At 39.3% G+C, this 25,383-nt stretch overlaps 4 protein-coding genes across 5 annotated transcripts in view; 2 read left to right on the forward strand and 2 right to left on the reverse strand.

Moving 5' to 3' along the window:
* The window catches only part of LOC146480641 (uncharacterized), a 73,183-nt gene that overhangs the window by 31,577 nt on the left and 16,223 nt on the right, over window positions 1–25,383 (forward strand). The window lies entirely within an intron of this gene.
* LOC146480644 (collagen triple helix repeat-containing protein 1-like) lies at window positions 7,792–9,347 on the reverse strand. Its single transcript, XM_085109344.1, has 2 exons — window positions 9,006–9,347; window positions 7,792–8,193 (listed from the first exon to the last, which is right to left on the reverse strand). Exons 1-2 carry the CDS (start codon window positions 9,231–9,233, stop codon window positions 7,828–7,830), a joined length of 594 nt encoding a protein of 197 aa, XP_084965470.1. The 5' UTR covers window positions 9,234–9,347; the 3' UTR covers window positions 7,792–7,827.
* On the forward strand, window positions 12,833–25,135 carry LOC146480645 (beta-1-syntrophin-like). 2 transcript variants are annotated; one of them, XR_014864735.1, is made up of 6 exons: window positions 12,833–13,639; window positions 15,604–15,832; window positions 20,899–21,092; window positions 22,090–22,286; window positions 22,656–24,124; window positions 24,155–25,135. XR_014864735.1 is itself a non-coding variant. In XM_085109827.1 (5 exons), exons 1-5 carry the CDS (start codon window positions 12,871–12,873, stop codon window positions 22,758–22,760), a joined length of 1,494 nt encoding a protein of 497 aa, XP_084965953.1. In that variant the 5' UTR covers window positions 12,833–12,870; the 3' UTR covers window positions 22,761–25,135. The 2 variants fall into 2 exon arrangements, 1 of the variants encoding a protein (XP_084965953.1); XM_085109827.1 differs by having other exon boundaries at window positions 22,656–25,135.
* Window positions 17,828–19,229, reverse strand: LOC146480646 (uncharacterized). Its single transcript, XM_085109345.1, has one exon. The coding sequence runs from the start codon at window positions 18,765–18,767 to the stop codon at window positions 17,832–17,834; it is 936 nt and encodes a 311-aa protein (XP_084965471.1). The 5' UTR covers window positions 18,768–19,229; the 3' UTR covers window positions 17,828–17,831.

Below are 25,383 nucleotides of genomic sequence, written 5' to 3' on the forward strand. Positions count from 1 at the left end.
TTATCGCTTCTTCTGGCCTGAAATCAATAAAGAAATGACAGAAAGTTTTAATTTTGCGTTCCAATCTCGAAAGCTGTCTTTATCCCAAAGGAGAGGTATTATCTCACTTATCCCCAAAAAATTTAAAGACAAACTATGTTAGAGAACTTGCGGCCTATATCGCTCCTAAATGTTGATTATAAAATCGTCACTAAAGCCATCACTAAAAGATTTGAAAAGGTTCTTCCAAGCATTATAAACCCCGATCAAACTGGTTACGTGAAGGGCTGTTACATTGGTGAAAATGTTTGGCTAATACAAGACATAATAGAGCATACAAACTTGACAGGAAAAAAAGGGATCGCTATATTTCTAGATTTTAAAAAAGCTTTTGACTCGATTGAATGGCCTTACCTCCTTACGTTTTCAATTTTGGACCTGATATCCTAAACTGGATCAACATTTTTTACCATGACGTGTCTAGCTGTGTATTAAACAACGGCCACGCTTCCACGTTCTTTCCTCTTCAACGCGGTGTACGACAAGGATGTCCTTTACCAGGAGTCCTTTTTGTTCTAGGAATCGAACTTTTTGGAAGAGCTTTAAAAAACAATCCGTCCATCAAAGGAATTCTGGTAAACAATCATGAAATAAAAGTAACACAATATGCTGATGATACCACTGTTTTCGTCCGTGATCGAGATTCTGTCGTCCAACTGTTAGACCTCCTTCAAAATTCAAGCCTCCTTTCTGGATTGGAAATAAACACCACTAAAACTGAGGCAATGTGGCTTGGGCAATGGAAAAAAAACGAAGACACGCCCTTTGGTTTTAAATGGCCAAAGGAGCCAATACTCTCTCTCGGAATCTTTTTCTCGCACAATCGTACACTTGCAGAAGAGCTAAATTTTGGTGCAAAAGTACGAGAATTGGAACAAAGTTTAAACACCTGGAAAAGAAGAAAACTAACGCTCTATGGAAAAATTAACATAGTTAAAACACTAGGCCTGTCAAATCTGATATATAACGCTTCTGTGTTAAATGTCCCCAAGCAATACGTAGAACAAATAAATAAGATTACTTTTAATTTCATCTGGGACGGCAAGCCCGCGAAAATTAAAAGGAGCACAATCATAGGAGAAATACAAAAGGCGGGTTAAAAATGTGCGACTTCGCAATCATGGAGAAAGCTTTGAAAATTGCGTGGATTAAAAGAATCCAAAACGAGGTACCCTCCTCTTGGAAAATTATTCCTGATGTTATGGTCCAACAACACGGTAACCTCTTTTTCTTAACCAGATGCAATTACGATCTTAAGATGCTCTCGCTGGAAAACCTTTCCCCTTTCTACCGTTCAATTCTGTTGTATTGGCATGACTTCAAAGAGTCGAAGAAAAATGAGGTAAACTATAAAAATGAAATTCTTTGGAACAAAGTAATATTTTAATTGATAAGAAACCGGTTTTTTACAAAAGATGGTTTTCCAACAACATCGTCTACGTACGTGATTTATTTAACAGACACGGAAATCTCTGCAGCTACTCTGAGTTTCAGGAAGACTTTGTATAACCTACAGGTGCCCTTTCAACATTTTATGGTTTGTTAGATGCCATTCCATCTTTGTGGAAAAAAAAACAATAACTCTGCAGAATCACACCAACGCTGAAGAAAACTCCGTGACAAACTTGTCCACTAGCTCTATCTACTCGTCAATCTTAATGGATACATTTGAACCACCAACCTCCCAAAATTAAATTTTGAGACATGGCTTTACCGAAAAAACACTTGACAATTAAAGTATACCAGTTACCGTTTAAAATTACAAAAGAGGTCAAACTAGTGATGTTTCAGTATAAAATTATACATAACATACTTAGCTTACACCGCGATGGGTTAGCCGAAAGTGACATCTGTCCTCTATGCAAAAATGCGAGACAAGCCTTATACCACTTGTTCGTCCTCTGCACCAAATTGCACTCCTTCTAGAATACATTTCAAGACTGGTGGCTACAGAAGACCGATGATAAGCTTTCTTTAAATCAAAGTAATATACTTCACGGCTTTTTCGAAAAATCTTCATATTGGCAGGCTTTAAACTACTCAATACTCATAGCAAAATACCACATCTTCTGTACAAGCAAAGGCGGGGGTGTACTGAGCTTCCAGAGCTTCTTTTTACGACTTTCTGATAAAATTCAGACTCTACGACAGATTGCTGTCGCTAATAAGTGTTTGCCGAATTTTAGACTTAGATGGGCATTTCTTCTTCCTTAAAAATTGCTTTATATAAATATATATTTTTTTCTTTTAATTTAGTTAGAATCTTTAGCAGTTGCTTTCTAGCTTGATCATTTTGTACGGAATCACTGTAAAATTTGTAAAAATTGTATTTGATGTAAAATAATGTTTTGTTTGTAAAAATAAGAAAAAGTGTTCACTAAAAGACATAGCGTTATTCCTGTAAGTAGTGTGAACATTGTAAGCACTTCTAGTTTTGTAAGTATAGTAAGTATTGTTAACAATGTAGATATAGTCATTGTGGTTAGTACTCTGTGCATTGTAAGTAATGTTAAAATCTCATGTCATGTATGCAAATAAAAATTGTTAAAAAAAAAAAAAAAAAGACAGTCCTTGTGTTTACTCATGTAGTTGTTGTTTAGTGCTGAACCTTCAACGTCAAATAATGAGTTCTTGCTTATTAACTCCTGTATTATCTCAGTGTAGTTCAATTCCCGGCTAACACTAAGTCTAGGTTTTCACTTCAAGCGACGCCGTGTACGTTTTATGTCTTTTATAGCAGTCTTGTGGCAAGGCTTCACTCACACAATTTTCTATCGTGAATACCATCTCGACAAGTAGAGGGGTCAGAGGGGAGCCTGTGCTTTCTGGAGGGAAAGGTTGTTAAGCAACGTGACGATTTGTTCCCTTCACAATTCGTGCTATGTTCTTTAGACAACAAAAAGCGAAAATGAAACGTCTGTGGTGTAACTTTCCCAACGTAACCACGGTTGATCAATAGTGGCACAACAGTTGTCTTCCTTAAAACAAGAAAAAAAACGCGCTCTCTTCAAAAATTTTAAAAACAATGAGCAGAGTTGACAGTGGTCTTCAAAGGATAAAATGTAAAAAATTGAAACGTTAAAAAATTAAACAAAAATGTCAAAAATGTTGTCTATATTATGATACGAGGAATGCTGGAATTGCTAGTGTCAGTTTTAAAAGAAACTAAAAGAATTCTACATTGTCTCGAGGTTGTACCTTGTGTCAAGACTCAATAGTCTTTCGGATGCTATGGCTACTTTTCTGAATGATTGAGCAGTCGTCAAAGTCAATGGTATCCTCATGTGTCCACGTGGTTTGCCATATTCGAACCTTTGGCCATAGATTCCCTACTGGATGTGACCCTTACTCTGATTTATTTATTTTACCCCGTATTAATCTACTGTTGTCATGGTTTCTGTTTTTCTTGATCCTTACTTTTGCCTTATCCTCCTGTTGGGTCCAGTCTCATAAGTTAGACTGTAAGTTATAAGACTGAACCCAGCAAAATTACCGTCTTAAACATCACACAACTTTTATAAGTTATCGGTTGAATCTCGTAAATTGTGTTTGCTTTGGTGTGCATTGATTGAACCCAGCAAAATTACCATCTTAAACATCACACAGCAACTTATAAGTAAACAATTGACTCTCAAAAATTGCTTTTGCTTTGGTGTGCATTGATTTTTCAAACTAGTGAATAAGTGCAAACAATTCGCGCACATCAGTCTCGCCTGTAGGAACAGACAGAGTCGACAGCGTCGAACCAATCGGAAGCGAGACAACTGAATGGATTCTTCGCGTTTGAATCCCGCGCTTTTCATCAGCTGCCTCTGGATAGTTGTGAATTGGGATTGTTATCATTATCTCTTTTCTCAATCCTAGCAAAGGAAATAAAAGAGTTTGTTCCTTTTTTTTTTTCAATATAATATTTATTTGTTTTGTCAGGTCTAGAGCGCAGGTCGCGTAAACTTCTTTATGGAAATTAGCCGTTTTGCTTGCAAACTTGATCCGATCACTTTCTTCTTTTTCCTTAGCGGAGTCGAGATTGGTTATGTTACCTCTTCACACTGCTGTTCAGATGAAAATCATCAATATCAATTTATAGAGAATTTTATTCGCTTTGAAATGAGGTCTCAAGTTGATTACATAAGGGTGTAACTCCCACACAATTCTAGGGCAGATATAAATGTGTGCTAATGTAATTTCAAATAGAAGAAAGATACTCGCAGTTAGTACGCAACTTAAGCGGTTGTTCGCCAAATTCGCACACAAGTGGAACTTTGAGCACGTTACTTCAAGTCCCCGTTATCCTCAAAGCGATGGCAAGGCCGAGAACGCCGTACGCACCGTTGAACGCCTCTTTACGAAATGCCGTGCAGCTGGTGTCAGCGAATTCCAAGCACTCTTGGATTGGCGGAACACCCCGAGTGAGGGCATGAATTCGAGTCCCGCCCAACGTCTTTTGGGTCGCCGCTGTAAGACTTTGTTGCCGACTCCTGGAACTCTTCTGACCCCTGGCTTTAGCCTCGCCAATGATGCTTATCAACTGCGTGCCCGGAAAGAGCGTCAGCGCTGGTACTACAACCGTGGAAAGCGCCCCCTTTTACCTGTAAAGCCTGGCGGGACTGCGTTCGTTCACCTGCTGGAACCTGGAAACAAGCTGAATGTCTCAGGGAAGTTGCCCCCAGATCATACGATGTTCTAATCGATGGAGCGGTTTGCCGTCGAAATCGCAAAGACATGTGGCGCACTGGGGAACCACTGAATGAGCAAGAATTTGAAGGACCAGTTGCTGAATTTGAACGGGTTGCTGTCACACCGCCAGCCACTGCCCTTCCTGCCACTTTTGCTGAACCAGTAACGCCTTCTCCTGTTGCTGAATCGTCAACGCCACGGCGCTATCTTCTGAAGCTGAGGATGTTGTCCTGCCGAGTAGGAGATCAACAAGACAGAGAAGACCTCCTGAACGTTTTAAGAATTTTGTTATGTCATAACTGATTCATATATAAGGACCAGTGAGGACTTTGTTTACTTTTGAAGACTCTAGTTCTTCTGGCGGAGAATTATCAATGACTTTATGACCTTTTTTTTTTGTTGTTGTGTTTTTTCTTTGTTTTTTTTTTTTGTTTGTTTGTTTGTTTGTTTTTGTTTTCTCTTTTTTATCAAGGGAAGATGTGTCGATATTTATGTTGCTAATTAGCACGTGCCAATGTCTTGCGTGGCATTCGCCAACTTGTATATATTAAACTGCGCGTAATTTATGTGTGTGCTCTACTTCCTCGCTCGGCGAACCTTCAACGTTTCAACAATGTCTTGCGAGTAGCTTACATTAAAACCACAACGTTACAACGGACTCACAATATGACCAGCTCCCAGTTGGCTTGATAGCTCAGTTGGTAGAGCACGGCATCGCAGAGGTCATGGGTTCGAATACCGTTCAAGCCGGAATTTTTTTTAGGCTTTTTTTTCGCAACTGCTTAAGTTGCGTACTAACTGCAAGTATCTTTCTTCTATTTGATCTTTCGTTCGCAGTTCAAAATATATGTTTCATATATTTTGCTTTCATTTAATGTCGTTATTCTTCGTTCTCGATCTTCATTTTTAAAACCATACCGGTGTACACGAACGATTTCTTTCTTACGCACAGGCGATAAGATTTTTTGAAAAATATTCCGTCGACATTGGGCGATAAAATTCGGAATCTGTAGCCATTCTCGCATGGCCGAAGCGACAGGTTAAAAAATTTCAGGGAAACATGCTGTGGTGAATTGACTAGATACTAGGGTTCTTGCATTTTTTTATTATGAAGACTGGAGAGCTCTTTCGTCTGGTACTGAACACTTCAGCTTTTAAATTTCATAGTTTAAAATAAAAAGACTTCATTTTTGATGCCACTAGCTTCCGAAGCTAGCAGTATTTTTTCTGAAAAAGAGATTCTGGCAAAGGGATCGTCTTTTTTTCGTACCCACTTGCGCCATGAGAGCAAACAACGAAGCCGTGTGATTGACATCAACCACTTTCTTCATTCCCACCGCGTGTTCGACTTACCTTTCTGCTGCCGCTCTTCGGCTCATACCGGCCATCCAGGGGAAAATATGATCTAACTTGTGTTCCTAGGCACGTTACTAAGGGCGCGTTACTAAGGGCGCTTTCCATTTGTCTGAACTGGCAGGCCAGACCGGCCAGTCTGTAAATCGAATGCGTCAATTTGAAGGGATGGTGCTGCAAAATCTTGAAAAATAATCACTCCGAAAAAATGGTACGCGCTATTTTGGAGAAATTAGGAGGACTAAGGTAAAACTTATCCGTCAAATTGGCACACCCCGTTTACGAACTGACCGGTCTGGCAAGCCAGCTCTGACAAATGGAAAGCTCCCTATGACGACCCTTCATGGCTAATGTACATATTCATTTTATCACCTGTCATTAACACCAATCTTCTCAATAGAAACTCTGACCATCAACAGGGAGTACTGGAGAGCTCTGGGAAAGTGACTGGTTTCAGATTTCAAGGCAGTACATGTACTAGTACATACCCCGATTAAGCCCCTATTCATGTGAAGAGAAAACCCCTGGCTCACGAGTGCAGCCAGCGACCCTAGTTTAGAATCGGGTAATAGGGTCTCTCCGTATGTGCTCGGTAACCGGTTGGTCCGCTCCAGTTAGTGGGACGAAGTCTATCCTCTGTCCATATGGGAAATTTCAGACCCTTTACCAAAGTCAAAAAGGCGGCATTCTTCGCTTTGGCTTTCTCTTCCTTTGAGCGTTTGTCGAAATCATCCGGCAACTGTGAAGCAACATTAAACGTCATCCGTATAAAGTTTTGTCATCTCCATTTGCTGTGCTTGGTACTGAATTTGTTTATCAGCGCCGACATCAACGTTTTTATATGCCATTTTTGATTCGTTCCTGTAACCGGGCTGTGAGTGTTCATATGAGGAAATTATCAGCCGCGCTAGACCGCCTTCTTATATGAACACATCGAAATTTTTACAGCGAGGCGAGATCTCGGAAACCGAGCCAGCCCGCCGAGTTGACTGCAGTTATGTGAACGCCCATGACCTTGCGTTTTAGCTTCAAAATCATGATGTTTTTACAGCCGGTTACAACAGACTTTTTATGTTGGAATCTCTCGTAATTCCAATTTAGTTTTGTCTGTGAGGTTGCTAAGTAGCGTGACGTAACGTGGTTGGGGAATGCTGACACGACGTAAGAAAAGCGAATACTTAGGCCCATAAGAAGTTATTCAATTCCTTTTCAGAGGATTTCAGTTCCAACAATTGTTTTCTACGACTAATTAAACGAAAGGAGCATAAACGTCGTTTCCTTTGTTGTTGTTGTTGTTGTTGTTTTTGTTGTTGTTGTTTTAAGTCGCTCTGTTTTCACATCCGTTCAAAAGGTCTCACAACGCCGCCTTCAGTAAGAACACCATTTTCTTAGGGGTGGGGAGGATTGAGTACGATGTTTTAGTTCTATGATTCCGTGAACGCTGAGTATGATTAAGAGCAAAAAAAACCCAACCGATCGTGCACTTTTCAAACAGCGTGCTGCAATCTGAGCTTGAGCAATGCAAAAAATCACAGTCTCTCTCCGTAATCCTTGGCACTGCGTATTGTCTTAGGTTGGAGTCAATTATCAATGATTCTTTTTGCAAGCACACATCCCCATGTTTATTCATTGCGGAAACACCAACCTAATTTACATTAAGCTAAGAAATCCTTGCTTTTTTAATCATGCCTAATGAGAAACAGCAAAAGGGATAAGCCCAGGATTGAGTGTCCTCCCTTGTTAGTTGCCTTAACTGAGTTATGACTGAGGTGGAGGGACTTCTTCAATCATGATACGGGACTCTGAATTATAGCCGGTGGAAGCATCGGAACCAGATTTTGTCCCTCGGCAATTTCCAACGTGAAATCCCACTCGAACGGTTCCCTGGGAGATTCCCTCGCAATATCCTCCAATTTGACCGGTGCGGTGGAGATTAAAATCAGTGCGGCGATGGTTGTCTTGTATGTGCATAATACCAGCAATGGGGAGAGGTTTGCGGCATTCAACGCCATTGAAAGTAAAATACCAGCGCTTACAGCAACCCAGACAGTAAGCAATTCGGAAATCGCCGTTGTATTCCACTTTTAATGCTGTGTTGTGGGCATATTTAGAAAAAACACATTCCTAAAAAACGAAAACAGAGCAAATAAAACGTGAACGTACGTAGTTCTTTATTTATTCTTATTTCTAGTATTGTTGTTTTTGTTAATTAAATTGCCAGCATCTAACAAAATCAAGAGAGGCACAATCAAGAGATGTAAATATAATGTACCTTCATCCTCTCTTTACAAAATATATAGCCAAAGAAAAAAACAACAATTAAAGTAACGGATGCAAAACAAGTTCAAAAGAAGGGGGAGTAACAGGACGGATTCCCAATTGATAAGTGCCCCCTATTCTCGTCCAAAGATTCGGTAAGCATTGCTTTGTTGTCTGTTAAGTCTCTTATTCTCCTTCTATCATTTTTCCCAGCTCTGCTTCTTTTTAGCCCCGGGCAGAGAAGTAATTTAGGCGCTTTCTTGGCTACATAGGCCAAGTTGTACATTCTTTTTGTTAGGAAGGAGCGCGAATGAAACAATACCTGATTTGATTAATTTGTTAGGCTCGCTCTTAATTTTTGTAGATGCCTTAACCCTACACTTGAACTAGAGATTACATCGACACCTTTTGTACTGTTATTTATCTTTTTTTCAAACAACAACTTGGAAAATGCATCCTTTTTTTTCTCTTCTTTGCCCTTCCGTTCATCCATTTATATGGTGTTTTTGACCAAACAAAAAGGATCTTTTAGAAAAGGCTTCCCAGGTTGGTTAAGGCTCCATCTACATAAGTCCGGATTAAAAAAAAACCGTTTTAAATTTATCCTGACCGGAATGGACTTAATCCTGATCCTGATTAGACCTAGTAACTGGATTACGTTTCAATTTTTCGATTACCTTGATCTTTCCGTAGTCGCCTGGATAAACACGTCTCCATGCGCACTGTTTCCAGTTTTTCTGCAGGGCCTTTGAAGCCCCATCACCTTTGGCTCCCTTTATTCCCTTAGCTCCCTGACCTCCCTGGGCACCTTTGGGCCCCTCAGGGCCCCTAGGACCCATTTTTCCTAGAGCTCCTGCTCGTCCTCGGTCTCCTTTAGGTCCGTCTCGACCGTTGTGCCCTGGCATCCCAGGAAGCCCCGGTACACAACTAGACGAACAACACGAGAACTGCGGGCACTTGTTGTTTGCCTGAATGTAATAAAACAGTACATACTAGTTTGGCTATAGCAAAAAACAAACGTCTAAATTTAATCTATGAAATTCCTTTTCATTTCTAGTGGTTCAAACCGGTCTGGGATTTCCCAATTTAGTTTCAGCCGGGTGCTGAAGTTAAATTTATAGTTGTAAGTAAATCGTGTATCATAACCATTCACGCATGTCATAACCAAATGAGCGCAGCGATAGAGGGCAGACAGGAAAGGCCATGCTCATGTCTTGAATCGGAGAAAATCGAAGGATGCAATGGAATTTTATTCATGTCCGCGCGGATTGTAAGGAAAGTCATGTGAGGGAAACTCAAGGATACAAAGAAACTTACCGACTGATTAACAGAAAACACCAAGTTTGAAATAAAACACGCGCCAAGCAAAATCATCATGGATGCCATTGTTCAGTCGGGTCTGGTTCAGGTCCTCTGAAAAAATACCTGAACTGAAAAATAAATTAACTAATTGATAAGCTCGACCACTGAGCGATCGTTTTTTCCACTCATCTACTTATTATTACAAGTCTGATACAGAATCAGTTGATAATTAAGGATTTACAACGAACATTATTCAACAGCGATGCACAAAGCACTAGTGAGCAACTAACGTTTCGGCGGCCAATTGTACTCAACACTCTCCTTCTAAGATTCGTTGGGATTGCTTTATGACGATCCAACGAGGCTGTGGTTTCTGTTTCAGAGATCTGTAATGTTACTGTTAGAACTCAAAGGTTTTGCAGTTTGTAACGTCGGTTAGTTGAAATAACCTCCGCTATAGAAGGATTCAAATGATTTTAGTTTACCCCGACGTCCACCTCTGTTCCTCGTAAAAACAAGTTGATATTGCTATCCTCTGATTGGTTGATAACGTAACACATTCCTGCAAAGTTTGAGGAGACTAACCTTTGTGGAGACGTTAAATATTTACCGATTCACTGACATTTATAATTTATACAAATTTTGATTCTTTTTTTAATCAAAACACTCTTTACCAAAACTACCCCAACGATTTTTGTGATGGGAGAGTTTGTTAATTGTTTCTCAACGTATAATCATGGAACGATTAAAATTAAAATTTGTCGCCCGTCCGGAAAAATCGTCTCAGATTTTGATCAAAAAAGCTTAAAAGTGGGACTTCAGTATCCACGCTCTTAAACGAGCAAGATGTTACACAAACTGACATTTTGATCAACAAAATGTAAACTATACTGAGACAACGTCAAAGTGAAAGAAAAAAAAAGAAGGATTAAAACAAAAAGAGCGTTTGGATTAAAGAAACAGTGCACCCAACAAATTGAGCAATCACTTTGAAAGTTTCATTAAAATTATTTTGAAGTAATCATTTAAAGGAGGAATTTTGTCGAGAGAGTCAAAAGAAAAGAGACATTTCTAGAGAAGACCAATCCCGCAAAGTTACTGACACTATACAGAGGCGTAGCGTGGTTTTTCCATTTAGGTACGCACAGAAGGGGACAGTGAGACGAGCGCCAAAGGTGCAAGCCTCTAGGGGGGTGTGGGGGCATGCTCCCCCAGTTTTATTTTTAGCGCCTCAGAGATGCCATTTCCCATTTTTACCAGGGAGAAGTTTCATAAATCAAAGCATGAAAAAAGCTTACTTTTCAGTAACTTTGTTGTTTATTTGTCAGCCTTTGGTACTGATATAAGTGTATATTGGACTCGGTTTATTATAAACTGTAAATGTGGTTACAGGAAAAGGGCGAGGATTTACGACGAGAAAATTCGGAAACTAGATTGTCAATACCACATTCTTGTGCTTGTGTATGTGGAGTATTGCCAAAGAGGACAGCCTCTCCTCACTCACAGTGCTCCGAAGAGGGGTTTTCAGTCTCTTCACGCCGCAAAAACTGCGTTAGGTAGCGCAGGTTGACATAACTGTCTCGATCATCATCGTTGTGATTACTGGGTTTTGAATTCTCATGTATTAAAATAAATAGTGCAATATTCACACAGTTTTCTTTTCTTAAAATAGCAGCAATAATAAGAGAAAACTCTTGCATGTGTATAAGTCGCTTTTTGCCAAAAAGTCTATAATTAAATAACTAGATAAGTCAAATAAATAAATAAAATAGAATATTCTTTTTTAGATTTTCGAGGTACGCACGTGACTGACGTGCATATATGGTCGCTACGCCCCTGCTATAAACGCTCGGAAATCCGGCAACCCAGGTAGATTGAAAAGAACCGCCGAGAGTAAATTTTACCTTTGTCGGAAAATTTCTCACGTATATATACACCATATACGATTTTTTAAGTGCTTGAAGTTCTTTGTTTAATTCTGACAGCATTCTCCACTGAAATCCCGATGATTCGTAGCTGACTGTTGTGTCACTCTCATGTTCACCTCTGACGGCGGATTTTTTTTCCAGTGATCAAGTCCTGAACCGAAAGACAGTCAACAGCAATTCTTTACCTCTATCTATACGCAAAGATCTGTCTATGCGGTAGGGATTTGAAGATAAAGGTAGTCGAGAAATATCGAAATAAGCTGAAGTAAGCGGTGAAACAAATACACCTAAAAAACATGGACAACAATTGGAAAAGAGAGAGATGCGATAATTCTCTCTCGGCAATACGGAAGGATGCTTTTAAACGCTCGTTCAACATTTTGTTGAACCAAATGTCGAGAACGTTAAAACGATTCGTTCAACATTGTTGAAAGTGTTAAAAATGTTGAAAGCTTGTTGAAAGCAAGTTGAATCAAATTTAAATTGGTTTAAACCCTCATCAGCTCTGGCAACGTTTCCTTTATTTTCGAAAATGTTGGTGTTGAAGTCGTTTGAACACTTCGTCCAACATTTATTCCAAATTCCACGCAATGAATCAGCTCTTAGAAATTTTGGGCTGGCTGTTGGCGCGATGTTGAAACCGTTTGAACAGCTTCCACACAACATTGCCTTGACCAACATTTATTCAATTTTGCCTTGAACGAATCGTTGAAACCATTTTTAAGGCGTTAAAACTCTTGCTGGTACACGCGATTTCAATTATAATTTAGTATTTTTATGACTCTTCTAAACTTTGATTGTCAATTTTGTTTGCCGGACATTTGTATGGCCAGCTGACCCCGCGTGGCCAAAATTCGCAAGCTAGAAATTATAATTTTCTACCGCTGTGGTTTAAACTCTCGAATATACTTTCTAAAAGCCCGGGTGTAAAGGACTAGAAAAGCATGATTAGCAGCCAGATAGCTTCATAGAATTAGAAGTAATGCTTTTACGTTTGTTTTCCTTTCATGAACTACACACGATAATCTGGTTACAAGCGGAAGCAGAAGAAAACGATACCAAAAGCAAAATGAAAAGCTTAGCATAGCGTTTCATTTATAAAATCAGTTTAAGTTTGCCGGTGTCTTTTTCCTTTTAATTTTGTTCCGATTGCGCCCTGTTTCTTTAAGTTAAAAGAGTAAACGTAAAATAAAAGTACAATATTTGGCTCTTTTCAATTTTCTGGTTTGGCCTGGTTTCAATGAAAAGTGTCACTCTGCACCAGACTTCCGCTCGAGCTCCGGGTAAGTTACAAGGGGAATGTGAGGCCAACATGGCGGCCACTTCACGTTCGGGAATGTTAGAAATTTTCACGAAAGATGGATGGAAACGGGTATTAGCCACCCTTGATGACGACGTTTTAACTCTTAACATAGAGGATAACCCTTTAGTTAATGGCCAACCGCCCTCTCCGAGTCCTCCACGTTCGCCAGAAGCAAACGACCATGTTGAACCACCGCAGACTATCGCGGATCATATCCGAACGGTGCGCGTGATAAAACAAGAAGTAGGCGGTTTAGGGATCAGCATCAAGGGCGGCAAGGAGAACAAGATGCCTATACTCATTTCGAAGATTTTCAAAGGACTAGCTGCGGATCAAACGGAGAGTTTGTACATAGGAGACGCAATTTTGGCAGTGAACGGAGAAGACCTTCGGAACGCTACACATGACGAGGCCGTGAGAGCCCTAAAGCGTGCGGGCAAAGAAGTTGATTTGACCGTGAAATACGTTAAAGAAGTAACGCCTTATTTCCATCGCACAGCGGAATTAAACGCTAGTGCTGCCGCTAATGCGACTGTTAACGGCGAGGGCCAAGGGGGCGCAGAGAGCAAAGGAAATTGCATCGAAGTGAAGAAAATCCCACTCAAGTTGTGCTTCGTGACGAAACATGTTTCACCGAAGGTGGAAACTCCTGGAAGAACTTTCGAGCTTTATAATCCCGACGGCAGATCAGCGTGTATTCTGAAGGGGAAAGATACATCTGCTGCTAATCAATGGTTTACAGATATTCATACAAATATAACACGGCTCATTGCACCAGGTATGTATCTATCAAATGCTATCATGTCAGCTTTCCTCTTCAACAGTTTGCGCTAAATTGCGCGAAGAAATCGGAAATAGCAGTCACGATTTTTTGCGCAAACAAGTCCAATTTCCTAATCGTCTCTAGTGCTCAGCACAGCAATTATGTATTGGAGGCGGATTGCATTGATTAATTCGCAGATTTTAGTCAGAAATCTGACGACTTTACTTGTCTGAGTTAATGGAACATTTCAATGTACGCTTGGCTGATTTGTAAACTATTTCGAGACAGACCTCATGAGGTTTTCTCAAACACCATAGCTTATTTTTGAAAGTATTCAACTCATTTAGTATCGATTGTGAAATTACTCGAGTGCGTTTTTTGAGGTAGACACTTTTCGTTTGCATCTTTCGATTTATAAACAAAGATCGGGCGAACAGCTGGAAGATTATTACAAACGTTCAATTCTGGCAGTCCCAAGTGGATCATTGTTCGCTTTCACTATTCCTATTGTTTCCAGCTTCTTGTGCAAATTTCCCTCCTTCGTAAACAGTCAAAGCATTTCTGTCAGTGATAATGGCTTGTTTGCGGGACAAAAGCGAGATGCAACAGCAGAACTCTTTCATGCACTTTGTTTTAACTGCAAGTTTTGAATATTTAATGTGATTCTCTTTGATTTGCTAAAAAGGTATGCTCCGGGTTTGCACGAAAAGGAAAACACATTAAAAATGCATTTGCACATTTCTTAAATGACATGTTCATGTTCTCAAAGTAAATCGGTGAAACTCTTTTGCCTTGTGATTATGCAAATCAAAGCCAATTCGCGTGACCTGTTTGTTGAAAAAAGTGTGGCTCGATATTTTGTACGGATGGTTTTTTTTTTTAAAGTGAAAATGATCTCTCTTCATTTAAGGCTATTAAACCAGCTAATTTCCAAAAACAACAGAGGTACTTCTCTCTGTAATCAATCCAGTTTATATTGCACTTGTTTTAAATTTATTCTCATAATTTGAAGTTTTCCTGCTGTTTGCAAGCCTCAAGTATTTGGCTTTATCTTTGTTGTGTCATGCTATTTTAAAACTTCTTGCAGCTTTCAATTTCTTTTATAAACAGATGTCTGATGTTCCTTAATTTGCATCACTAATTGATTATTTCAGTGGTAAGACTGCAGCTACATTAGCAAAATTTGCTTGCAAGGCAACATGTTGTGTCACTTATTGACTGAGAATTATGCCTGTAGCTAATGCAAAGGCGATGTAACAATCCAGTCCTTTGTAGTGAAAAATCCAATGCATTGAATTTGTTGTGAATATTTTTCTGAATTTCCCACTCAGTGTGAAACATTTTTGGCATACAGGCAACATTGTATTGCATTTTAAAGAGGGTTAACTGTGCAAAGAAAAAAATCTGTGCAAAAAAAACAAAAAAACAAAAGTCCTAGTCAAGTTAAGTTGGGACACTTCCCAGTCAAGCTAATATTGTCTTTCCTGTGCTCCCTTCTTTCTCTCAGTGTTGTTTCTCAAAATTCTGCTAGCCAATCTTGCCATGCAACATTGAGAGGGCAGTGTGACAAGATCCATCCCAACAAATGTGACTTAGACTGTAGGTAGTATGCCAGGAATCAACATAGGTCTGTGATGTGTGCACAGTGCTATTTCCAGCTAAAATCTATTCACGTTAGTGGATGGAATAGACTGTAGTTTGGCAGGCATTGAATTGAACAATATTGTATTGTTACATCTTTGATCTTGGGCACTTGAGTGTCAAATTTACAACAATCAGTTACTTTGGGAAATAAATCAAGAGGCTGTTTAGTTAGACTTACTGGTATGTGTGATATTTATTCATGCTTTGATAATTTGTTTGTGGTGAATGGTTTAGCGATAAATAGTGCCATCACCATTCAAATTCTCATTACTGATCTCGGTTTATTTCTTTGTAATGTAGTCAGGAGAAGTTAAAAATTACTTTGTTTTTCACAGCGATTGAAGAAGTAAACGACATGCTCAGTTCAACTACAGGATATCGTGAAGTTCTAGCCATGGGCTGGCTCAGCGAGCAAGTTCATCTTGGTGGAGACAGTTCTCACACGGACTGGAAACCTGTGTTTATTGCTCTGACAGAAAAAGACATGTTGCTTTATGTGGCAGCGCCCTGGTCCCGAGATGACTGGAGTTCCCCTGTTATGAGCCATCCTCTTTTAGCTACAAGGTGGGGAAATGTACCAGTTTGGTTTCAAAATATCATCGTCCCCACATTACCATCGCAATCATTGTCATTGTAGTCATCATACCTTTTCTTAGGCAAGGCCAGAATGACCTTTTCCATTCATTCCTGTTCTTCACCACTTGAAGTTTTTATCACCACTAGTGTTGCATTGGCCAACAACAGCCTATGCAAATATTTATTTATTTATTTATTTATTTATTTATTTATTTATTTATTTATATACATTATTTAAACAGAAATTCCAGTTCAGCATAGCTGGTTTAAATGGAGATCTGTATAAAATAATAAGAATAAATAATCAAATATAGAAATGAAAGCAAAAAATCATTCAAAGAGTCCATGAAGGTGAGAAATTAACTAAGGTGATTTAGATGATTCTTGACTCTCAGTTTAAAACTAGTGAGAGACTGATCATGACGTAAGTTACGAGGAAGAGTGTTCCAGGATTTGGCGGCATTGTACTTAAAAGATGTTTGAAATTTAGTAGTCTTGGCAAGAGGCAGTCGAATAAGGTCTTTGTTCCTAGTGTTGTAGTTATGGATCTGCTCCGAGGAGTGGAAGTCATCTAGCAGATAAGCTGGGGCCAAGCCATTGATACACTTATAGACCTGTATGCACTTTTGGTATTCTCTGCGGCATTGAAGGGATGGCCACTTCAATGTTTGCTGTATATCGGTATCAGTAGCCTTGCGACCCGCAATTATTCACGCAGCTCGCTTGAGAAGACGGTCAAGGTAGATCTTGTTTCCCTGACCGCAACCATCCCACACAACGCAACAGTAATCGAATAACGGTAGAACCATAGCATTAAACAGAGTAATGCAAGCTTCTTTTGGGATGACTTTCCGGGCTCTACGAAGCATTCCAAGGCGGGACGAGATTTTATTTCCGATATGATCAATGTGTTCGTTCCAATTTAGGCAAGGATCCAGAAACAGGCCCAGATATTTAAATTTGTATACCCTTTCAAGATCTGTGTCATTAACACTAACTGCGAATGACTGGACTGAACTCAATTTTTGGTGAGTTCCCAAAAGCATAACTTTGGTCTTCGAGTGATTTAAAATGAGATAGTTTTGGTTCAACCATCCGACAACGTGGTCGAGATCTTGGGACAAAGCAGCCTCAATAGCTTGCACAGAACTGCTTTCAAAAAACAACAGGGTGTCGTCAGCGTAAAGATGGACTTTACAGTACTTTGTAACTGACGGTAGATCGTTAATATACATTATGAACAATAGAGGTCCCAAGACAGACCCCTGGGGCACACCATATAATATTGGCTCAGCGTCAGATTGCATGCCATTAATGATAACACTTTGGGTTCTATTAGTAAGATACGCATTGAACCAATTCACTGAAGACTTACTTAGGCCAAAATCTATGAGGGGTGATCTCCGCCAAAATTATGTTTTAAATTGTGTTATGCAGAATCTCCAATTTTTCTTATTGGCAATCAAATTCTTTTCTAACGAGATTGGAGCGGTAATTGACATATCACAAAAGAAATTGAAGAAACCGAACAGATTTTAAGACACGCGAAGTGAAATAAAGACATTAAAACAGAAATTGAAGCAACAGAACAGAAATTACAACACAATTAACAACCGATCCAATTTCTGTTCTGTTGCTTCAATTTCTGTTCTGATGGGGGTGTGGCTCAAACAGGGAACCGAGCAGAACCTGGGTAAGAACTAGTTCTATATTATAATTTATGAAAATCTATTTGATGATCTTCCCGCGTAAAGAAAATTTTTCCGATTCCAAGATGGCCGCTGATGAGAATGTATTTCGGCGAAGTATTCTAGATATTGTGGGAGAAGTATTGAGAGATCTACAAGCTTCTATGACTGAAAGAGCTTTGTTTCACCCTGACTGGCTACTCGATGTTGTGAACAGATACGCAGATTCGTTGGGGTTTAAAAGTGTTGACGGGCCTGCACGACTCCTGCAGTTCGCATATAGATTGGTCTTAAAGCCTTTATAGCTTAGCTCTTACAAGGGTGTCTTTTAGGGATTTTCCTTTGCGATATGAAATGAGGGGAGGCTCCTTAAAGATATTTCTCAGATATGGTTGATTGTGTATAAGGTGCCATTTCCCCATAAGTATGTTCTTGAGGTTGGGTAACGCAGGGTGGTATTGCGTTACAAAGGGCAGTATTTTCTTACGTGCATTTTTGTTTCTCTGTTCCAGTGCTTTCTTTCTGTCAGTGAAAATGACCTCCGAGAGATGTTTTTCTACAGTCGTAGCTGGGTAATCTCTATTCTTGAGGCGTGTTGCAAAATTCCTCATATTCTCTTGAAAAGTGTTTTCAGAGGAATTTGTTCTTAAAAGCCTTAACGCTTCTCCTTTGATAAAACCTTTCGTGACGCCTGGTGGGTGGCAAGAATAGAAATTCGTGTATTGGAAGGTCTCTGTAGGCTTGAAGTGTGTTCGCACGTCAAGGATAGAATCCTTGTTGAATCTGACACCTTTGTACACTATCGTGTCCAAGAATGTAGTTTCTGTTTCTGAGATTTCAGCCGTGAATTTGATTGTGGGAAGGTAATTGCATTTTAGAAGGAATTCTTCTATTTTGTTTCTGCTTGTATCCCATACTGATATGACGTCATCGATAAACCTTTTCCAAAAGATAGGCTTAATGCTGCTCTGTCTGAGTATTTCTTTTTCTATTTTGGCCATGAAGGTGTTAGCAAAGGCTGCGGCCATTTTCGTGCCCATGGCTGTTCCATGGGTTTGAAGATAATCTTTCCCGTTAAATTGAAACGAGTTTTCTTGTAGGATCAGACTAAGCATCTCGCTTAAAAACCTGGTAGGAAATGGAGGGTTTCCTTGGTGAAATTCTTCGTATCCATTGCATACAGTGGTAATACCCTCTTGTTGTGGTATGTTCGTGTATAGGCTTCTGACGTCCATTGAAACAAGTATAGCACTTTTAGGCAGTTAAATCTTCTCGATGAAGTTAATAAAGTCTGTCGTATCTTTAAGATACGAAGCTTGTTGTTGTGCTATTGGCTGAATAAGGTGGTCAACAAATGCTGAGATCCGTTCTGTAGGGCCGGAACACCCTGAGATAATAGGTCTTCTGACAAGTGTCGGTTTGTGAATCTTAGTGAGTGTGTAAAACACTGGAATTCGCGGAGTATCAAGCGTAAGAGAGAGCCATTTAGCCGTCATTTCGTCAATGTGGCCTTCTGAGAGCAGTGATTTAATAGGTTGTTGAGCTTTTTTGGCTGTAGTTTCAGCCATTGGTTTGTCTAGGGGTCGGTAGTTATTTAAATCATTAAGTAGAACTTGACCCTCGTTAAGTTTGTCTTGTCTGCTCATCAATACGGTTGTGCTCCCCTTATCGGATTTTTTAAGAATAATGCTTTTGTTACGCGATAGCTCTTTGAGAGCTTGGTGCTCTCCCGTAGATATATTATCTTTTGGCTTGTCAAATTCTATACTTGCAGTCTGACTTAACGTGGAAAGGATGAGGTGCGCTTTCTTCTCCGTGAAAAATATATTGTAGTCGCATTCGTCTCGCAAATTGATCAAAATCCGCGAGAAGTTTGCGCCTGATAAGATTTTCTTTTGTCACGGGTGTTGGGATAAACTTAAGACCACGCGATAGTAAAGTAATTTGCTCATCTGTCAGTTGCTCATTTGACAGGTTTTTGACATGCTGTTTGCGTGACTCAATGGCGTTACAAAAGTGCTTTTTGTCTTTGATTTTTCTCCGCTCTTTTCTTTTTCGGTGTTTGGCCGTTTTGTTAACTCTGTGGTTTGCTTTCCCTTTTCCCCTTACTTCTAAGGAGTCTGATAAGACACAAGGGTAAGATTCACTCTGTTTATAATTTCTCACGTACTTGTGATCTCATTTGTTCTAACAGTACATGACTACGCTTACATGACTCCGGGCTGATGTCTCATCGCCATTCATTGTGGTGTTGGTCGCTGTGTTGCTCTGACCCTCGATAACTTCTTTAACCTCCCCTAACAAGGAGATACATCGAGCTGAAAGTCCTCCCTCGCAGGTGCTTTCCTCTCGAGTGGCCATTTCAAACAAGGAAATAATTTTCTATACCCGGCAGCGCAGCAACTTAGTAATCGGATGTATTTTCATAAATTATAATGTAGAACTAGTTCTTACCCAGGTTCTGCTCGGTTCCCCGTTTGAGCCACACCCCCATCAGAACAGAAATTGAAGCAACAGAACAGAAATTGGATCGGTTGTTAATTGTGTTGTAATAATTGTTCTGTTGCTTCAATTTCTGTTTTAATGTCTTTATTTCACTTCGCGTGTCTTAAATTCTGTTCTGTTTCTTCAATTTCTTTTGTGATATGTCAATTACCGCTCCAATCTTGTTAGAAAAGCATTTGATTGCCAATACGAAAAATTGGCTATTCTCCATAACACAATTTGAAACATAATTTTGGCGGAGATCACCCCTCATAAAAATCTGCTAATTTCATAAGTAGTAAATCGTGGTCGAGGGTATCGAAAGCCTTAGATAGGTCCAGAAATGCTAGGCCTGTAAGTTTTCCTTTGTCGATGTTGTGTACTACTTTTGGGCATGCTGAGGTGAACTAAGCTGCTTGAACTTACAGTTGGTTTTGGTCCTATAACACTACATAGCATGGGAGGGTTTTAAAACAACAATTGCTCACACTTATTCTTTGCTAACATACAGTGAGGCTACCGTACCTGGGACCACTTTGTCAATAGTAGATTTATATAGTAGTGTTATCAAGGCTTCGTTTGTCTGTCAAAGTTGCAAAATGGATGTGCACAGTTCACACTTGTAGCTGCTGGGGAAATCCCAACTGTTGGCCCATGTTCACAGCCCTTATCCCATCCTGAGCTTCATGCTTCTTAAGCCAGCTTTAGCTGGAGAAGATTGTTGCCTAATGATTTCAGAAGCCTAGTACACCCAAGGAACTGACCTGGGCACCCAACATTTAACAGCATGGGATCTTAATCATGTTTTACCTTCCTATTTTCTCAGGCAACAGCCTTGTACTGGTAACTGCAAAATGTTTTTTCTTTGTTCATTGTGTACAGACTTGTGCATTCAGGACAAGGCAGTAATCATATCCAAAATGAGGATTTGACATTTGGAACACGAACTGGCACAAAAAAGGGAGTGGAGGCACACATGTTTAGAGTGGAAACCCCAAGGGAGTTAGCAAACTGGTCTCGCAGCCTGGTACAAGGAGCACACGATGCTGCGTCACTGATCAAAGAAATCAACTGTGGTAAGAAAAACATACATGTACTCAACAACAGCAAGAATAAGTGTAACTTAGGCCTAGTTCATATGTCGAATATAATTCGGATGAATTTAATTCAAATTGACTTTGTCTGTAAGACGACGATAATAGAGAGTTGATTTAGACGACGGATTTAATTCAACCGCCTTGAATAACATAGGATGCTGGAACTTGGTGTGGACAACCTACGACGATTCCAGATTCAATAAAACGACGAATCAATATTACGTTAATGTATTTTCAAATTTATGTATTTTGTTCTATGCGTCTGAACTTCGACGTCTGAACTCACACGCATGTCTGGACGAATTTAATTCCACAAACTGATTCATGCGTCACTTTACCGACGGATTTAATTTCTTTTATTAACTTTGTCTGTATTATATTCGACTGAAATGCGGCGTATGCACTAGGCCTTATAAAAAATAATGTACGGCTCCCTTGATTGAATTGATTGATTGATAGTGTGGTGACATAATGGTCTATATGCAGAGGTGCAATGGTGTAGTGGCCAGCAGAAGATTGCAGGGTCAGGGGCTTGATACTTGGTTGGTCTCTTCATTACTGTTTTGTTTTCCACAGACAAGTTTCAACATTTTTTGTGTTCACCTAGGTGTATGAAGGGGTAGCGTTAACAAAGTGATTCAGCAGTTGTTTCTTCAGTATGTTATTTTGACACATGACCACTTTAGGAGTGAAATAGGTGTGCATGTTTGATGGTTCTAGCCCTGATCACTGGTCTTGTATTGTGTTGTCTTCTAATTAGGCTTTGTCTAGGAGTGTTAAAATTTGCTCAAATTGGTTGTAAAAATGGTGGAGGTGGCAAGTAAGAGAAGAAACCTGGCAAAATGCTTTGGAATTTTCAACCCTATGTCTGCAAGACAGTGAATCATTTTATTTTGCAAACATTTTGTAAACAAAACTAATGAGTAAAGAAAGGGGATAAAAATTTATCCTGATCACTTTGTGTCTTTCTCTAAAGCTGTAACTTGGAGAGACCAAGATGCTCGTCTGACAATCCACTATGAAAATGGTTTCACCCTCACTGATGCCCGGGTTAATGAAGGCAATGGACGTGCACAGGTCTTGTGGTATTTCCCATTTGAAAAACTGAAACGCTCAGCAGATGATGGACAAAGAATGTTATGGTTAGAATTTGGAGCAGACGAGTCAGACCAGGTAAAAAACAAAACAGTTGGGAAGATGTTTCAGTTTGCAGGTTGGGGCTTGGGTGGGTAAGAAAGTAGGTTTTCTAGTTTAGCTACCTGAGCAGCAAACCAGTTTTTTTTATGCTTCTCACTAGTTTAACCATCTTGAGGAAACAACAGTTCTGCAACAATGTTTGCTTAGTAGTGTAACCAGGCCTTAACTCTGTACTTTACTTAAATCCTTTCATGCATCTATACTTCAAGAGAGTCAGTGAATGGAACTTCTTTTGTTAGTGCTGCTTTAATTTCTTCTTCTTCTTCTTTTTCGTTTCCATTCACATGAAGGTGATCCATCTGAGTTGTGCTTTTAATCTGTGAAATTATTGTTCTGCCTCCACAGGAGTTAGATTTGGAATTAGATCTTCATGGCTGTCCTAAACCAGTGGTATTTGTTATTCACACCTTCTTATCTGCAAAGACAACTCGACTTGGCCTGTTTGCTTGAGAAGCTACCGTGGTGAGAGTGACAAACTCTGATCAATGCCCTAGCGTTGCTTCTTATCAAGGTTTACAATGAGCATAAATTAAAGTAGTTTTGGTTATGTTTAAATCCAATACAATGCCGGGGCAAGTGGGTGGGAATACTTAAGAAAGTTTTATGGAGAGGCTCTGCCCCAATGTCCAAACCCTTACCCTTTTAATTACCATCTTTGAAAGAAAAGGTAGCTCTTTTCATATACCTTCCGTAGAAAATTGTACCCTTTTCACAAACCTACTGTAGAAAAACTGCATTTCTTTTCACTTGATCTGTTCAAGATATTTTGACAGCCCCTGTTAACTTCCTAAATGACAGTTCTATACTTCAGGGCTGAGTTGCTCGAAGCATGGTTACCGCTAACCATTGGTTATGAGGTATTAAAACCTATAGGTTGTCATGGTATTTAACCCGGGTTAGCGCTAACCATGCTTCAAGCAACTGGGCCCAGCTTATGAAATCCCTTCCCTTTCATATGCCTCCATCCTAAAAGAGGTAATACTTCTGGGCAGAGCCTCCCTGGATAGTCTATCATAGGGACCCCCCTATGTATCAAAAATCCTTTTCATGTTGAAAAGGAAGCAGAACAGTTATATTCAATGTAAAGAAAACAGTAGGAATTAATGACTACAGTAAGCATGCTTTTTAATGCTCTGATCTTTTTGGTGTGTTTCAAAGACAGAGCATTCAAATTAATATAGTGCAAAGTAACAGTTTTGCTTGGAGATTTGCAGGGAACAGTCAGAAATTTTATACATTTTGATACCAGCTAGGGTGGCATTTTTGGAATTTTGTCATGAAGGTTTTGTTCTTTGTAAAGATATTTCCACAATGATCGGGACAGCGCATGCAGATTGTATTTTTGTCATAACATATACCCTTAGCAAATTAAGTTACATCATTAGTAGTAGTCGTTAAAATTGATTGTAAGTTATAATGTTCTTGGGAATTCATGAGTTAATCTTTTGTTTGTCTTCCCAAAAGGAGAGGACATAATGTTCAATCATTAACTCTTTATTGATTGAAGTGACATTTAATCTAGAAAGGCAGCATTTATCATAATTATGCTTTCCTCAGTAAGGTTTAGTTGTTTGATCATGATGTATAGTGTAGTGTAGTAGTTCATAATCACCATATGTTGTAATTTGGTGCAGTTTGATTGCTTTGATAAATGTTGCTGTGAAACCAAGATAATGCTAGGCAATATAATTTTCTAATAGGCAGAATATTATTATTACAGTAAGGAATATTGCCTGGTGTATTTCATCAGAGTAGTTCTAGGTGAATTTGATTGTGCAGTGTACATGTACTTCCAAATTGAGCTTTCCAAGCAAGTGTGTTGCTCTGGGTGTATAAACCAAAAGCTATTATCTACATTGTATCATCATTTTTAATTAATGTACATGGGCCTGTGGTGTACAAATGTTCTTACCTGGTAATGGTTCATTAAAAGCATTTTATTGTGCAGTCAGGGGTTTCATTAGAGAGATTTAGCTTCGAGTTTACGGCTAACGCCAAACGGAAAACGTCAAGCCTCTGTTTGTTCTAAAATGCATAAACTTGTGTTTCTCGTACTCACTTCTCTTTTTTGTGTTTGCTTGATAGCTGTCGCCGACTGGGTGGAGATAAGCTTAAATGAAAAAAGCTTCATTGTTTTTCATCAAAGAGAAAATTTAAGCCTGGCATTTGCCATTTGCCGTAAACGCGATGCTAAAGCTCTCTATTAAGGGCTAGGTACTGGGAATCGGAGTCTGCTACTGTAAATCGACTTTCCCCGGCTGCTTTTAACATCTTTTCCCATAAAAGAACTTATCCAAGTTAACTATCCTGCCCGAACATTCCTTATCGCCCACCAGTTAAAAATTTTTAATGAAACCCCTATGCACTGGTAAGGTTGTTGAATGGTAAACCAGCTGTTATGTTACATGGTCGATGTACAAACTATTGAGTTTGTGTCCATGAAATCCTAGTGTGTTAATTGGATGGAAAACTGTATAATCCTAATGTGGGATTTGCTTCTCAGTGTATTTCAAAGTGTTTAAAAATGTAACTTGAATGCATTTTGAGAGTGAAAGGGTTGAACTCCAGCAGTGATGAAATCTTTCTTCTCTTTACATGTCTATGGGTATTTTCATTAGGCAGGTAACAAGAGAATAATTGTTTATCACATGGACCCAAAAGGAAATTTTCCAAAATGCACAATCAAGGGTGAGGTGAATTGCCCAGCTGATTTACAAGACAAAATAAAATCGATCACTTTGCGGATTTATGGTAATGTGACTTTTGTGCACCACAAGCTGTGTTTGAAATTCTTGAAAATAAAATCAAAGTATTTTTAGAACTCATTTGGTGGTTTTTCTTTTGTGCAAGGGAAGAAAGGAATACGACGTAAACAGCTGGAAGAATGTCTTCTGTTATCACTTGGGCTCCTTTCTACAAAGATACCACGACTGATGCCTTATGGAACATTGTTGCATTAAAGTTGTTATCGTGTAACATAGCACACAACAATATTGCAAAATTAATCTTTCCGTGTAAATCACTTTAAAATTAGTACATTTCATCTGTGATCTTTCCAGATGCCTTCTGAAGG

Source organism: Pavona decussata, unplaced genomic scaffold (genome assembly GCF_977016875.1).
Source record: "Pavona decussata unplaced genomic scaffold, jaPavDecu1.1 SCAFFOLD_53, whole genome shotgun sequence".
Taxonomy (NCBI): Eukaryota; Metazoa; Cnidaria; class Anthozoa; order Scleractinia; family Agariciidae; genus Pavona; species Pavona decussata.

Coding starts and splice junctions, on each gene's coding strand:
- LOC146480644 (XM_085109344.1), bottom strand. CDS start 9,233: ATGCCAGGGCACAACGGTCGAGACGGACCTAAAGGAGACCGAGGACGA. Junction 8,194..9,005: donor GCGACTACGGAAAGATCAAG/GTAATCGAAAAA, acceptor TTCGTTTTTTAG/GAATGTGTTTTTTCTAAATA.
- LOC146480645 (XM_085109827.1), top strand. CDS start 12,871: ATGGCGGCCACTTCACGTTCGGGAATGTTAGAAATTTTCACGAAAGAT. Junction 13,640..15,603: donor AACACGGCTCATTGCACCAG/GTATGTATCTAT, acceptor TGTTTTTCACAG/CGATTGAAGAAGTAAACGAC. Junction 15,833..20,898: donor CATCCTCTTTTAGCTACAAG/GTGGGGAAATGT, acceptor CATTGTGTACAG/ACTTGTGCATTCAGGACAAG.
- LOC146480646 (XM_085109345.1), bottom strand. CDS start 18,767: ATGGACGTCAGAAGCCTATACACGAACATACCACAACAAGAGGGTATT.